This window comes from Neofelis nebulosa, chromosome 5 (genome assembly GCF_028018385.1).
Source record: "Neofelis nebulosa isolate mNeoNeb1 chromosome 5, mNeoNeb1.pri, whole genome shotgun sequence".
Lineage (NCBI taxonomy): Eukaryota > Metazoa > Chordata > Mammalia > Carnivora > Felidae > Neofelis > Neofelis nebulosa.
Window position 1 is genome coordinate 32,062,547 of NC_080786.1, and position 15,249 is coordinate 32,077,795.

At 42.5% G+C, this 15,249-nt stretch overlaps 1 protein-coding gene across 3 annotated transcripts in view; it reads left to right on the forward strand.

Annotated features, from left to right (window-relative positions):
* Positions 1-4,737: 4,737 nt before the first annotated feature.
* PCCB (propionyl-CoA carboxylase subunit beta) overlaps positions 4,738-15,249 on the forward strand; it is a 97,346-nt gene continuing 86,834 nt past the window's right edge. Inside the window, exons 1-5 of one of the 3 annotated variants that reach the window (XM_058732374.1) lie at positions 4,739-4,977; positions 7,358-7,477; positions 8,477-8,545; positions 11,438-11,494; positions 13,776-13,889. In XM_058732374.1, coding sequence (XP_058588357.1) covers positions 4,795-4,977; positions 7,358-7,477; positions 8,477-8,545; positions 11,438-11,494; positions 13,776-13,889 — 543 coding nt within the window. In that variant the 5' untranslated portion in view covers positions 4,739-4,794. Of the gene's footprint in view, positions 4,978-7,357; positions 7,478-8,476; positions 8,546-11,437; positions 11,495-13,775; positions 13,890-15,249 lie in introns of all 3 variants that reach the window. The other 2 variants (XM_058732375.1, XM_058732376.1) reach the window with 2 other exon arrangements.

The following is a 15,249-nucleotide window of genomic DNA, read 5'->3' on the forward strand; positions in this document are numbered from 1 at the left end:
TTCTGCCCATTTTTATTTTATGTTTTTGGCAATTTTTAAATTATTTATTTGAGAGAGAGAGGGAGGGAGAGAGAAAAAGGGGTAGATGAAATCCCAGCATGGAGCTGGACATGGGACCCCATGCCATGACCCTGGGACCATGACCTGAGCTGAAATCAAGAGTTGGATGCTCAACTGACTGAGCCACCCAGGTGACCTGGTTCTGTCCATTTTTAAATAAGATTGATTTTTTTATTGAATTGTATGAATTCTTGATATATTTTGAATATTAGCCTTTTATTAGCTATATGATTTGCAAATATTTTCTCCCACTTAGTGGGTTGCTTTTTCATTTTGTTGATGTCCTTTGCCACACAGAAGACTTTTAGTTTGATGTAGTTCCACTTACTTTTGCTTTTGTTGTCTTTACATTTGGCATCAAATCAAAAAATCATCACCAAGGCCTATGCCAAAATCTTACTGCTTATGTTTTCTTCCTAGGAGTTTTATGATTTTTGGGTCTTATTTTCAAGTATTTAATCCATTTTTAGTAAATTTTTGTGTATGCTATTTGGTAGTCGTCCCAGTTTCATTCTTTTGCATGTGGCTGTATAATTTTCCCAACACCATTTACTGAAGACATTGTCCTTTTACCATTGTATATTCTTGGATCCTTTGTCATAAATTAATTGATCATATGTGTGTGGGTTTACTTCTAGGCACTCTGTGTTTCTTCCAATACCATACTGTTTTGATTACTATAACTTTGTAATATAGTTTGAAATCAAGGAGTGTGATGCCTCCAGCTTTTTTCTTCTTTCTCAAGAGTGCTTTGGCTACTTGGGTTTTTTCGTGGTTCTATACAAATTTAGTATTTTTTAATTGTATTTCTATGAAAAATGCCATTGGAATTTTGATACAGATTGCATTGAATCTACATACTGCTTTGGGTAGTATGGACACATTAAGTATTAATTCTTCCAACCCATGAGCTTGGAATCTCTGTCCACTTATTATGTCTTCTCCAACCTTACATTAACCTCTTACAGTTTGAAGTACACAGGTCCTTTATCTTGGTTAAAATTATTTTCAGATATTTTATTCTTTTGATGCAATTGTAAATGGAATTGTTTTCTTAGTTTCTGATAGCTCATTGTTAGTGTATAGAAACACAGTGGATGTTTGTATATTGATTTTATCCTGCAACTTTGCTGAGTTTATTAGTTCTAATGTTTTTCATTAGAGTCTTTAGGGGTTTCTCTATATAATTTCATGTCATCTGCAAATAGTGACAGTTTTATTTCTTTCTTTCCAATTTCGGTGCCTCTTGCATATTTATTTTTTTCTTGCCTACTTGCTCTGGTCCATCTTTCAGATAGCAGAATGCATGACTTCTTAGCCTCCATAACAACATGAGCCAATTCTTACAATAAATCTCTTCATACATATATCTACATATATCCTAATGGTTCTCTTTCTCTGGAGACCCCTGAATAATACAGCAGGAGAGAGGAGGAAAGTGAGCCTTATGTGGAAATCACAGGAGAAGGGAGAGGGGTGTGTGTTGTGGAGGTCAGAAAATGCTGAAAGGTGGCACCAACGGATGGCAAAAACTTCAAAGAAAGAACAGCTCAACAATGGTGGAAGAATGGTCTGGAAGTGCCTCTGGGAAAAGGTACAGAAGAGCTCTGCTCATTTCCCACAGAGCTCAGGGAGTCAGAAAAGATGAGGATTTTGGTGTGTGGTGTGGGAAAACCAGTTTTCAGTTCTTAATAATTACAGTTTCTTTAAAAAAAAATTTAAATGTTTATTTATTTTTGAAGGAGAGAGAGACAGGGCATGAGAGGGGGAGGGGCAGAGAGAGAGGGAGCCACAGAATCCGAAGCAGGCTCCAGGCTCTGAGCTGTCAACACAGAGCCCGACGTGGGGCTCGAACCCAGAGCTGTGAGATCATGACCTGAGCCAAAGTCGGATGCCCAAACAACTGAGCCACCCAAACACCCAATAATACAGTTTTAACTGAAATTTAAAGACAGGGTTCTTATGACCCAATCTTAGCAGTCCAAGGCACGCAGTCTAGAAAAAAAAGTAACTAAAGCATTTCATTTTTTTTTCATTAAAAAATAAAACACTAAGGAGAGAAGTACATTCATAAGGCATAAGAAACATCTTAAAAATCCTCTCTTCTCATACGGATGGCAGCTCCTCTCCAAAATTTCCTCTCACACCCTTTTACTTTCAACCACCTCAAACTTGCTAAGGTGACAAGACACCCGGATTGCATTAAGAGTAATTGACTGATCTGAAATTAATTGCTGCATTTGTACTGAGGCCACACCTCTCATGGGCTGCTACCAGCCAAGCACGGGCAGGAATATTTTGGCTCTAGGACTCCTTGACAGCCTTGCTGAACTTTCCTTAAACGTGCACAGTAGTCTAAGGAGCTCCTAATCACCTTTTTTCCTTCCCTTTCTCCTTGGCTGGGGTTCAGACTTGTACTGCAATCTGATAGTTCTCCCAGCCTCTCCCAGCTGCTGCCCCATTTTCTCTCACAGGTCGTTCCCCTAATTGATTTCTTGCACATTTAATTCCTTTCTTGGCAGCTGCTTCTCAGAAGATCTGGATAACACGCTCACCCAAATATGTGTGACCTTTTCCAAATTTACTCCTTCCTTCCATTTCACCCATCTTCACTGACAGTGATCACTGACTAGGATAGAACAGCTAGGTCAGGGTGACTTCTGTTTCAAAATGGAGAAATAATACAAGCAAGGAGGACTAGGGGCAGGAAAACAGCTCGGAGTATGCTAGGATTCCAGAGGGAAATTACCAGGTAGTTCAACTCTCCTTCTACCCCACCTCCACCCATCCTAGGCTGGGAATTCCATCTGAGGTAAAGAATAATAGTATAGATCTATAGGACTGTATATATAATACCCATGGTAGGGCACTAAAAGAGTGAGGAGGAAGAATAGAGGAGGGGAAAGGGAAAGTGGAGAGAGAGGGAAAAATTGGGTTCAGTCTAACAGTTATTTATGGATCCCTCCTAGGCTTTCTGCTAACCACTGGTTATTGAAAGTTAAATAAGAAAAACTTCCTTGCTTTCCTGAGGGACTGATACTTTCCCTAACCCAGGCAGAAGGGGGATCAGAGTACTGCCTTGAGGAGATGATACCTGAGCAGAGCCTGGAAGGATGCATAGGTGTAGGAAAAAACCTCTTGAGCCACATGCAATTGCCTTTCTGCTAGCTCAATTCAATTCTGCAAATACATTCTGAAGGCTTCCTATGTACAGGGCCTTGTTCTAGGTGCAGGGGCTACAGTGGTGAGCAAGCCAGCCACAGTTTATGCCCTCTGACTTGGGAATCTAGCTGAGAAATGAGCTAACCAATCTTACCACAGTGTGAGATGTGCCACTGGAGAGGGATCTGCAAAACACGTTAGAACAAGAGTCTCATGGTCCCCAGCCCAAATGAACTCCCAATTTCTGAACATGGCAAAATTCTTCATACTTTAACTCTGTTATTGCTTTGCAGTCTCATTTACCACCATTCCCAAAAAGTGGATGGTAGAACCGTATGGGAATCTTTATATGCTACATGCAGTTACATTTTAGAGCTACTCTTCTTGACACATCCAGCCTTGCCCAAATTCTCCCCTGTGCTACCAGGCAGATCCTTTGTCTCTCTCTCCAGGTTGATGAGGTTCTTAAAGCAGGGACCCAGATGCCGGGCCAACAACATCTACTATGGGGTCAGGCACATGCAGGTAGGCTTTGTCCAGTCACACAACCTCAGACTTTGGACTCTCAGCTTCCTTGCATGCTAGGTGAACAATTCCTACTCCAGGAAATATGAAAAACACTGGTGGTTAGTTCTTGGCACATAGTAGGTGCTCAAAAAGATTTGCTGAATTGAATTAACATCAAAGTCCCAACCCAGAATTTGGACTTTATGAAGGCTCTAGCTGTGAGCTGGAGCTTGGAGGGTTTAATGATCAATTTTAGTAGTTTTCTGTAGCTAAGAATGCAAAATAGACACCTTGCACTTTGCCTTAAAGAGCTGCTTGTTAGCTGGGGAAACAGATGGACAAGCTCCTAAGAGTTCAGTTCTAAATTCCTAGAGGAGTAGTTCTCAAAATCTAGCAAGCGTCAAAATCACCTAGAGGTCGTCTGGTGAAACAGATTGCTGGCTGCTCCCTCAGAATTTAATTCAGTTGGTCTGGGGCGGAGTATGAGAATTTGAAAGTCTGCATTTCCCACTTGTTCCCACTGCTGGGCCCACATTTTGAGTACTACCCACTAGAGGTTAAGTGCGGCACATAGTTGGTCTGTGTGTCTGAATCCTGGTTCCACCACATCTTTAGTGTTGGCTCTTGATCAAATCACTCTACCTCTCTGTGCTTCATTTGCCTCATCTGTGAAATCAGGATAATAAGCTAATGCACGTGAGTGCTTTAAGCCACACCTGGCAGTGTTTAATACATGTTGGTTAGCTCCTATTACCTACTCATTTTCTGGAGGTGGTGGGACGACCAAATTCGAGGTCAAGGTAGCCAGAAAAGAGCAAGGATTAAATCCATCTTCTGTGCAGCAAGAAAGGCACCAGATCTGAGGACAGTACTATCCTTCTCAGGATGATGTCCCAGAGCGGTAGGGAGTCTCAAACTCTCAGGCTTTTCTCCTAAGCGTTCTGTGACGTCCAGCCCATAAGCTCTCTACGTCCCACCCAGCTGCGCAGGCGCAGAACCCGATGCCCACGCTTGACGCAGAAGCGTACTCAGGCGCAGCGGCTGGGAGCTCGCCGCGGAGCAAAGATGGCGGTGGCAATGCGCGTGGTGGCGGCTGGAGCAAGACTCAGCGTTGTAGTGGGCGGTCTCCGCGGTGCCGTCCGCAGCCTGTGTAGCCAGCCCGTCTCGGTTAACGAGCGCATCGAAAACAAGCGCAGCGCCGCGTTGCTGGGAGGAGGCCAGCGTCGCATCGACGCACAGCATAAACGAGTGAGTCCTAGGGGGACCCGACCATCCCCCTGGCGTTCGCAACCTATTACAGAGTTGCCGGCTGGCGGCGCCCCAGTCCTTTCAGCCAATCCGCGCGATGCCGAGGAGGGGCGGGGACGAGAAGGTTCACCTTGAGAACCTGTAGCCTTTCACCAAATGGCAGGTAAAATGAGAATAAGCACCTTTGTGCCTCATTGCCCTGTGCTTTACTTCTGGATTTTTAGTCGCAGCTGCTCGGCCCCAGACAACTCACCATTTAACTTCTATAAACTTTTGGACCAGTTAATCGCTAGGAGTCAGTTTATTGAAAGGAGAAAATAGGATTTTCCCCCTCACAATCTTATTGGTTGAGCTACAGAAGCGATGACGGGCACTTAATAAAAAAACGAAACAAAACAAAAATTCTGCGTGTTCTTCTCATGCCCGGAGGAAGAGTGGTAGGTAGTATACGGTTCTTGCTCCATCATGGTAACAGGAAAATCGAAGCATATGGTGGGGGAAGAAACTTGGGCAAACTCTCACATTAATCTGGGGTGGGTTGAGCTCCCGGATCTTGTATTAACTTCTGCCTCCTCAATGCTGGCTGAACGCCTTTAAGATCTCAGCATGAATAGACATGCTGGGTAGGAAAGGCACGATGCGCGACGGAGGCAGGGAGGTTTTTGAGGCGAGAATTACAGCTGGCCTTCAGAGATAAGCTGGGTGGCCATTTATCAGCAGGAGAAACTGAGGCCCAGATGGGTGACCAGGGACTTGGAAGTAGGCTCACGCGGTGCGTCACCGACATGTGTGTGAAACTGGACCTTTGTGCTGGGTGAGTTAAATAACCGGGAAGATGCCGAAGTGAAATTCTTAGCGGTGAAGGGCACCGAGGCACATGTCAAGCCTGGGGGTGGTGACTGGGGTGGAAGGCTGGGGGTCTTCAGTGAGGAAATTCGAACTAGTTCTTGATTGGATTCTAGGTGTTGATTTAGATGGAAATCCCCATTTGACAAGAGCATGAAGCTGACCATTCCTTTTTGACAAGTTACTTAATCCTGAGGAGTCAGTTTATTCTAAACAGAAGATAGTAATAATTCTTAACTCTTGGGAGCAAGATGTATATTTGGTTGTGTGTGGTGCCAGGAGTGCTTTCCCTTCCTCCCCTGGGGTGGCTCTGTCTGGGTTGAAGGAATTTTTACATCATACTTTGGAAAGGCCTGGCAGTGCTTCTGTGCACGCTTTGTATTGGGGCCCATTGCTGAATTCTCCCTGGAACATCACCCCACCTCTTCGCTAGGTGGACCCTACTGGGTTTTGATGCAGGCTCCAGAAGCTATTTTTCTTTTGCCAGAGCTGACTTAGGAGGCTGACTTGATTTAAATCCCCCACTCCACCCCCTTTTCAGCAATTTTTGGATGACTTCCATAGGATAGATTTCCAGAAACTGGGTCAAAAGATAGGAATATTTTGAACACTCTAATATATGTTGCTAAATTGCTTTCTGGAAAACTTACTCCACACAACAGTGTATACGCTTGTCTGTTTTAAAACGACCTCACTGGCTTTGGCTGCTTTATTATGGGGGGAAAAAAGAGCCAACTTGAGGTTTTTCCCTGGGGTGGAGAGAGGGCAGAGGACAGTAGGCCTGGGTGTTTGGCTTAGTCTAAGGGCTTGACAGTCCAAGCAACAGAGGCTCTTGATAAGTTGAAGGTTCCAACCTCATCTCCAAGAAGCAATTTTTCACTCCTCTCACATGAGCTCTTTACCACTCTGTTTAACTCCTTTTCATCTCAGGCACTACCTGCTGTGGGGTTGTTGCCATATTATAGTATCACTGTCAGGTGTGGGGTTTCTAAGCCGAGCCCCAATGTAGGATAGTAGGAGAAGCCATAGAAGAGGCAGAAGAACCAGGAAGTAGTCCTGAAAGTGTCTTTGGGGTTGGACACTAGTGAGGTGAGTTTGTGTGGGGTTCCCTAGAAGAAACTTGTGAATGTGGGGGTGTAGCCTTAGGCCCTTCAGTAAGCCTGATTTAGTTTTCCACCTCCTACTTTTCCATTCTTCTTTTTATTACTCCTTAGGTCTCCAGTAAATGTTTGTGGAACTAGTTATCTTGTTCCAGGGTCAGGCTCTCCTTACCCCCACTTCTCTCCATCTTTTCCTCTTCCCACTTCCTTATTTACCCTCCACAGTTGGTAGCTCCTGGAGTAGCCTGTCTGCCCTGATTTACTTACTGGCTGATATCTACTGATAACACCAGTGTTTTGGGTGGGTTGATGGAATAGAGGCTTTCATGTGAGGTGAAGGGGCAAAACCTGTCTTCGTGGCCCACTCACAAGCACTCCTTGCTTACTGACCTTCTCTATGATGACATGACTGAATGGTTTTTGTTGTATTTTAGGGAAAGCTGACTGCCAGAGAGCGGATCAGCCTCTTGCTGGACCCTGGCAGTTTTGTTGAGAGCGACATGTTTGTGGAACACAGATGTGCAGATTTTGGAATGGCTGCTGATAAGAATAAGGTATCTTTTTACAATGGTGGTGTGAGCCTCTAAGTTGCACTGTCTAGCCGTGGCCCTGCTGACCTACTCATTAGCCTAATAATGAAGGCCATCTGGAACTCAAGGTACATTTAATAGTTTTCAAGTTAGAGGGCTGAAACTGTAAGAGTGCCTCTGAAGAAGTACTATTGGGCCTCCAGATTCCCCCAGTTACCTTTGCAGATGAAGGAATGGAATGGGACTGTTCATACCTTGTGCAGTGTGACTATGGCCCAGTTTCCAGGTCTCTGGTTGTGGGTTCAGAGTTCTCGCAGGTATGGAGTGACAAACTTAGAAGGAAAGGCGAAAATGTCTTGGTTGTGTTCTGGTCCATCTAGGCACCAGAGACCCCTAAAGCAGGACCACTTGCCTCTTTTGACACTTTGACTTTATGGAGTTTTTAAAGTCAGAGTCACCGACACTTTTTTTAATTGGATGTTCTCCATGGTATGCAGAGTTCTCTGGATTCATTTTTGATCAGTTTTCTTCAGGTCTGTATATATGCTGTTATTCACCAAAGATTTGTGAATTTGGCATCGCATCAGCTGGCTCCGTTTGAGTCATTATGGGCTACACAATATTCCAGGATTCCAAGCAAAATGATGGGTTTTCCCTAAGGCTTGGAGGTGGGGTGTGTGGCTTTCTAGAGTTGCCATGTGTCACTATATGCCCTTCTCCTTCCTGTGGCATTTGGTAGCAGTGGCCCTAGGGGGAGTCTTGATTATTTTACTCTTAAGAAGGAAGATGAGGCCTAACTATAGTGTCCGTTACTTCTGTTGATGAACCAGTAGCCTAGTGCTTGCTATTGCAGAGCTGAGAAGGGGAAGGGGAGATTCCTTCATGTTCTTGGTTCATATTGAATTTTAAGAAATTTAGGGTGGGTTATTTTATTTTTTTGGTCTTTCATTCGGGCATAATTGTCAAATTCATTAAAAGATGTATTTGGTTTTTTTAACTTTTATTTTTCTGTTTTTCTGGTAGTTTCCTGGAGACAGTGTGGTCACTGGACGGGGCCGAATCAATGGAAGATTGGTTTATGTCTTCAGTCAGGTATTTAATAACTCGAATAGGCTGAGCTTTCCTGGAGGGCAGAGCCAGGACCAACTATGTGAGAAGAAAGTCTTGAGGAATGAAAACTTGCCTGTAGTGGGGGCAGAAGAGGGATATACTTTGTTTTTCAGTGCATGTGTCCAGAATATTCTACCATAGTATGTGTTTTTCTCAGAATCCTGAGTCTGTTTTAGGGATAATCACAGGGCAGTAATCATGTAAAAAGTCTCAGGAACCAGGAGTTTATTCTAAGTGAATGAGATGTTTCTTGGTGGGTTGGGTGTGTGCCTGGAGGGCATCCATGTCCTGGGCAATGTGTGGGCCTAAGAGAGTGCTGTGAATGCAGCCTGGGTGGAAGGGACTTGAGTCTCAGGAACATAGGCCCCTCAGTTTTGGGCTTCATGAAACTATTCAAACAAGTTTTGTTAGGCTTCATAAGGACGGATACAGTTTCTTCACACTGAAACCATAGGAAAATATAGTAGGCAGAATAGCTCCCAAAGATGTCCAACTCCTAATTCTCAAAACCTGTGACTATATTACCTTACATGGCAAAGGGGAATTAAGCTGCAGATGGAATTAGTGTCACTGATTAGCTGGCCTTAAAATAAAGTAGGCTGGGTTACCCAGGTGGACACATATAAACACAAGGGTCCTTAAAAGAAGGAGAGGCAGAAGAGGAGGTCGGAAGAATGTGCTGAGAAGGGCTTCACCTGCCATTGGTGTCTAAGAAGATGGAGGAAGGAGGTCATGAGCAAAGGAATGCATTTGGTCGCCAGAACAGGGAAAAGGCAAGAAAACAGATTATCCCTTGGAGCCTCCAGAAAGACATCTAATCATGCTAACCTTGAGAGTAGCTCAGTGAGGCCCATGTAAGACTTCTAAATTACAGAACTGTGAAGATAATAAATTTGTGTTGTTTTAAACCACTGAATTTGTGGTAATTGTTACAGCAGCTAATAGTAAACTAACACTTTATTATTTTGGGTTTGATTACCACCCCTCTCCACCTCAAGACATGGAAGTATACGTATAATTCTAAATACTTAGTTCCTTTTACAGATCTAAAATTATAAAGCTTGTTAAATATTAAAATTATGGGTTCACTATTAAATAACTGATTAATTTTAAATGTACTTAGTACTCATTCACTTAATGAATTACCTTTGACATGTTTTAAAACTGTTATAAATGGGTCTACCAACTACTTAACTAGAAGAAATTATGAGAGCTAGGCAAAAACTTGTACAGAAAGAAAGATGCAAAAACGTGTACAGAAGGAATTATTAATAAGATAGCTAGAACAAAGTAAGTTATTGTACTTTCTGGACTCAACCTTCTAACTTTGGAGCAAATACAAAATTCATTGAATTGATACTTTTGATTACTTCTTATGCCCATGGGGTAGGGTAGGATGAGGATTGGGGGCGAGGAGAGGGAGATGACTGAGCCAGAGTTCCTGCCCTGAAAAACCTAATCTCATTTTGTAGATAAATTGGGGCAGAACAGGAGTTCTGTACAGATGAGGGCAAGAGTGATTCTGGGTAAGTGCTGTGGGCCCGGGACAGTGGACGATCACATTCAGCCTTGAGGAATGCTTTAGGGAAAATGGGGCATTTGAAATAAGCCCTGAAGGATACTTAGGGTAGGGAGTGATGAGCCAGTTTTTTGTACTGATCCCCAAAATGTTAATATCTGCAGTTGTTTTTTCTGGGGATCTTCTGCTTTTCTGTAGAAGCAGCCTTAGTCTCTTGACTGATAGTTGTTCATAGGTATGTCCTGGGGGAGGACAATCTATTCTTGTATAGGTTCCTAATCTCAGATGTTTTTAGCCTCACCTTTGCTTTCTTTTGCCACTGGTGATTGTGAATCCAGAGTCCTTCTGGTGAAATTGCTTTAGAGAATAAATGTTTCCTCTTCTCAAGGTGAAGGAGAGGCCCTGTGGGGTCCAACTGCTCCTAACCCAGAGTTTTTATCAGTCTGTTCCCCTGCCCCCCCGCCCCTTCCTATAGTTCCTGGGTTGTTCCATCCTTGTGGTTACTCCCCCTGCAGTATATAGGCTTCCATTTGCTCCAAGTCAGATATTCTTTTTGTGCTTTCAGTTCCCCTGAGTTTGTTGTTCACTCTCTCCTCTGCCATTGTTTCCTCTTCCTTTTTTGTCCTCCTGAGCTGACTCTGTTTTTAATTACTCGTTTTTTGAGGTGGTTTTAGAAAGGAGGTCCTTCCCACAAGAAGCCCTTTATATCAGAAGGTAATGAAATTCCATAAGCAAGAGGAAGCCGTGAGGGCTCTGATTGTCTTTTTTTTTTTTTTTTAACCTCTCGTCAAAATGGCAAATATTTCTTTTTCTTTTTTTTTTTTAACGTTTATTTATTTTTGAGACAGAGGGAGACAGAGCATGAACGGGGGAGGGTCAGAGAGAGGGAGACACAGAATCTGAAACAGGCTCCAGGCTCTGAGCTGTCAGCACAGAGCCCGACGTGGGGCTCGAACTCATGGACCATGAGATCATGAGCTGAGCCGAAGTCGGACGCCCAACTGACTGAGCTACCCAGGAGCCCCAGAATGGCAAATATTTCTAGTAATAGAAATGCCTGCCTGACATCTATAGAATCTGATTTTTCAGGTTAATTCTGCATGAAAAGTTTTCCTTAGAGAGCTAGGATTCATTTTTGTAGAGCGAAGACTGTCTTTTGCTGTTGACAATACATGAATTCCCTCTAAGGTACAAATTACTCCATAGAATAGTGAATAAAAGACCATTCCTAATTTTTTGAACTCCTGAAAATCCTTCAAAAACTTTTGACTAAGAGTTTTTCATTTCGTCTTCCTCCTGGCTTTTCATTCCTGGCTAGTGACTATATTTTATTTGTTGATTTGTTTTCTTTTTAGGATTTTACAGTTTTTGGAGGTAGTCTGTCTGGGGCACATGCCCAAAAGATCTGCAAAGTAAGTATTTAATCTTGAAAACCCAGTACTTTCATCAGTCACATAGTTCATATTAAATATTGGGGTGCAAGGCAATGAGCTGTGTATGTGGGGTGGGTGCAGACCCAAACATCCCTTTAGTCCAAGGCAGGAATTCTTCACATTTTTTGTATCATGGATCCCTTTGGCAACCTGGTAATGATTTACATGCATAAGATATGTAGGATTACAAAGAATTAAAAAATATTAAAAAAAATTACAATTGTAATATTCATGCTTTTTATGTTTGTTTATTTTGAGAGGGAGGGAGGGAGGGAGGGAGAGAGAGAGAGAGAGAGAGAGAGAGAGAGAGAGAGAGAAAATCCCAAGCAGGCTCTGCACTGTCTGCACAGTGGGCTTGATCTCCCCAACTGTGAGATTATGACCTGAGCTGAAATCAAGACTTGGATGCTTAATCAACTGAGCCACCCAGGCACTCCTATTTGTGATCTGTGTGCTTTCAAATTTATCAAATAACAAGATTTAACTGTGCATTTAAACCTCTATAGTTTCAAAGTAGGCATGAGTGAAAATGCTACTTCAAGATACCTGCAACTTTAGTGTGACATAAAAATATCCGTGGCTTCTATTAATATAAAGTCACAGGTATTTCTCATAAAATAATGATTTTGTTTCCTGTGTTCATAATTAAAAGGTATGTTAAAGATCAGCTAGAGTTAATAAAGGTAAAGATTAAATTTTTTCCCATCCAAGCAATGCATGGACGAAATCTATTACAGACCCCTTGGGATTCTGAAGACTCTAGGTAAAGAGCCCATGATCTAGGTGGAGAGTCCAGGTACTAAAGGATAAAGAACAGTGCAAGGATTACATGATGGTATTTTAAAAAACACTGCTGGGGCACCTGGGTGGCTCAGTCTGTTGAGTGTCCAACTTCGGCTCAGGTCATGATCTCACAGTTTGTGGGTTCGGGTCCCGCATCAGGCTCTGTGCTGACCACTTGCTCAGAGCCTGGAGCCTGCTTCAGATTCTGTGTCTCCTTCTCTCTCTGCCCCTCCCCTGCTCATGCTTTGTCTCACTCTGTTTCTCAAAAATAAATAAATGTAAAAAAAATTAAAAAACCTAAAAAACCCCCACTGCTAGTGATGAGATGCTCTGGAGATGAATAAAAGTATAGATCATACTTGGAGAAATGTGGAATTAAAGGTACGGTTGACTGTTAATAGTCAAGCAGTGCTTCCCTGTGTAATGGAAAACCTGGATTCTAGATGTGATCTTGTCATGTATTATTTCTGAAACCTTGGGCCGATCACTTAACTTTTAATCCTCTCTAATTTTTCTTTTCACTGCCTCTGTTATCAGGTTGAATGAGATAATGGAAGCGGAAGTACTTTGTGAACTGAAAAGGGTTCTTAGGAATGTTGCTTATTAAGCCCTCAACTACTGACCCATGAGGAAAATATGCCTTATTGCAAGTGAAATCAGGCTTGGGCCTGGCTCTGGTTAACAGATGGATCTACATGTACTTTCATAAAAATACTATTTTGTTATTGTGTTTAGTGTCAGTTCTTTCAAAAGAGTAAGGGGGGCGGGGGTAGGTGGTGACACCTGACTGGCTCAGCCAGTAGAACATGTGACTCTTGATCTCAAGGTCATGAGATCTCAAGGTCATGAGTTCTCAAGGCCATGCCCAAGCCCTACGTTGGGCATGGAACCTGCTTGAAAAAAAAAAAGTTGGGAACAAAACTGGATACTGGAAAATATTATAGCCTGGGCCTGTGGCTCAGAAATGGTTGCTATGAGCAGTCTTATCCCCTGCTGGTGGGAAGTGCTTTGGCTCTTGGATGCCTGAAGGGCTTTAATCAGCCCTTAAAATTTTGGTTCTGTTTTCCATGGAGGTACCTAATCATCATGGGGAATGAAGCCAGTGTTAATGATTCCTGTTTTGAGAAGTGTAATTAGGGGCGCCCAAATGGCTCACTTGGTTAAACATCCAACTCTTGATTGCGGCTCAGGTCATGATCTCATGGCTCATGAGATTGAGTCCTGCATCGTGCTCTGTGCTGACAGTGTGGAGCCTACTTGGGATTCTCTCTCTTCTCTCTCTGCCCCTCTCCCTATTCACATGCGCGTGCTCTCCTCTCTCTCTCTCTCTCTCTCTCTCTCTCTCTCTCTCTCTCAGAATGAGCATTTAAAAAGAAAAGTGCACTTGGAACATTTTCCAGAAAACACCATGGTACTTTATAAATTGTTTTTGATAAAAGGATCAGTTGTCTCATAAAAGATTGCTTTGCTGTCTCAGATCATGGACCAGGCCATGACAGTGGGGGCTCCAGTGATTGGACTGAATGACTCTGGGGGAGCACGGATCCAAGAGGGAGTAGAGTCTTTGGCTGGCTATGCAGACATTTTTCTGGTAAGAAACCTGTTAATAGCATTTACAGAATAAAATAATACAAGGCTTAATTTCTAAGCTGTGCCCTGGTTAGAGCTTTCCCATCCCTATTCCTTGTTATCTACCTTGTGTCTGTTCTGTGGCTTCTTCCTGTGTCATTGGGGAAGGCATGGAAGGTGTACAAAAAGCAAGAGAGTAGGTGGAGAGGGTTTACTTTTTTTTTTTTTATCACAGAGGGCAACTCTTAGGGGAAAACAAAATTAAAGATCACTTATAGGGGAAATCACCTAATTATTTTTCTCAAAAGCAAGGGACATGGAATATTATGAAAGTTTAAAATGAATTGATTTGCTAGAATTAGGAATTAAAAAAATAGTATTTTATTTTGTTTAAAACACAATATCATCATATGAAGTTCAAGTTGTAGTACAAAGAAGAAAAATCAGCCAAATCCCACTATTCAGAAACATTTGATGAACAGTATATCAGATCTTTCTGCTTACTTACAAACTAAAATTACAAAGAAAGAAATGAAAAACACAAAAGTAGATTAGATGTATTACTTGAAGTAGGAAGTATGTTATAAGAAGGTAAAGGAGGTTGGGGTAAGGGAGAGAGATACTGCCAGATGGAAACTTGAGGAAAGGGAGAGGTCTGTATTTCTGGGGAGGGGAGGAAATAGGGAGAAGGCAGGAAAGAGACAGGCAGACATTGTTTCTAATCAGGCCAGCTGTTCTTGTCATCTCCCTGGCCTGCAGGCTTATGAATGTTTTATCCCTGGCTACTGCCCTTTGTGATCCATCAGAAAAATGTGTATTTGTGTAAGCTGCTCTGCTAGTTGTGGGAATACACATGTTCGTTGAGAAGCCACTTTGTGAACCTACTTTTTAATCTTTAATCTTGAGCTCTAGTAATAACCTACTGGGGAGAATTAGCACTTTGGGTGGCATAGTCAGAACAGTTTAGGCCTGGAAAATCTCCTTTGCCCCCTAACCTGGTAGTCATGCCTGTGTTGGAAATGAAGGAAAGAAAGCATGGCCATAAGAGAAGTGGCAGTAAATCCCCACATTTTAGAGGTTATCAGGGTTTTAGAATATCTCCTAGTCTAACCCATCTTTGTGAGTATAGGCTGCAAGTTGTGTTGTGTTTTCTTTTTAGGAGGTAGGCTTCAGTGACTTTAATAAATTATTTACTAATGCTGCTTGTCATTTCTACAGCTCCAGCCACTTCCTGCTACTGTACTGTTTAAAATTTTTTTTGTAATTTTTATAAAATTTCAAATTTTACCTAAAAATTCCAAAAACAGTTCAAGGAACTCCCTGTATGCCCTTTACCCAGATTCACCACTTGTTTACATTTTGCCCATTTGCTCTATCATTTC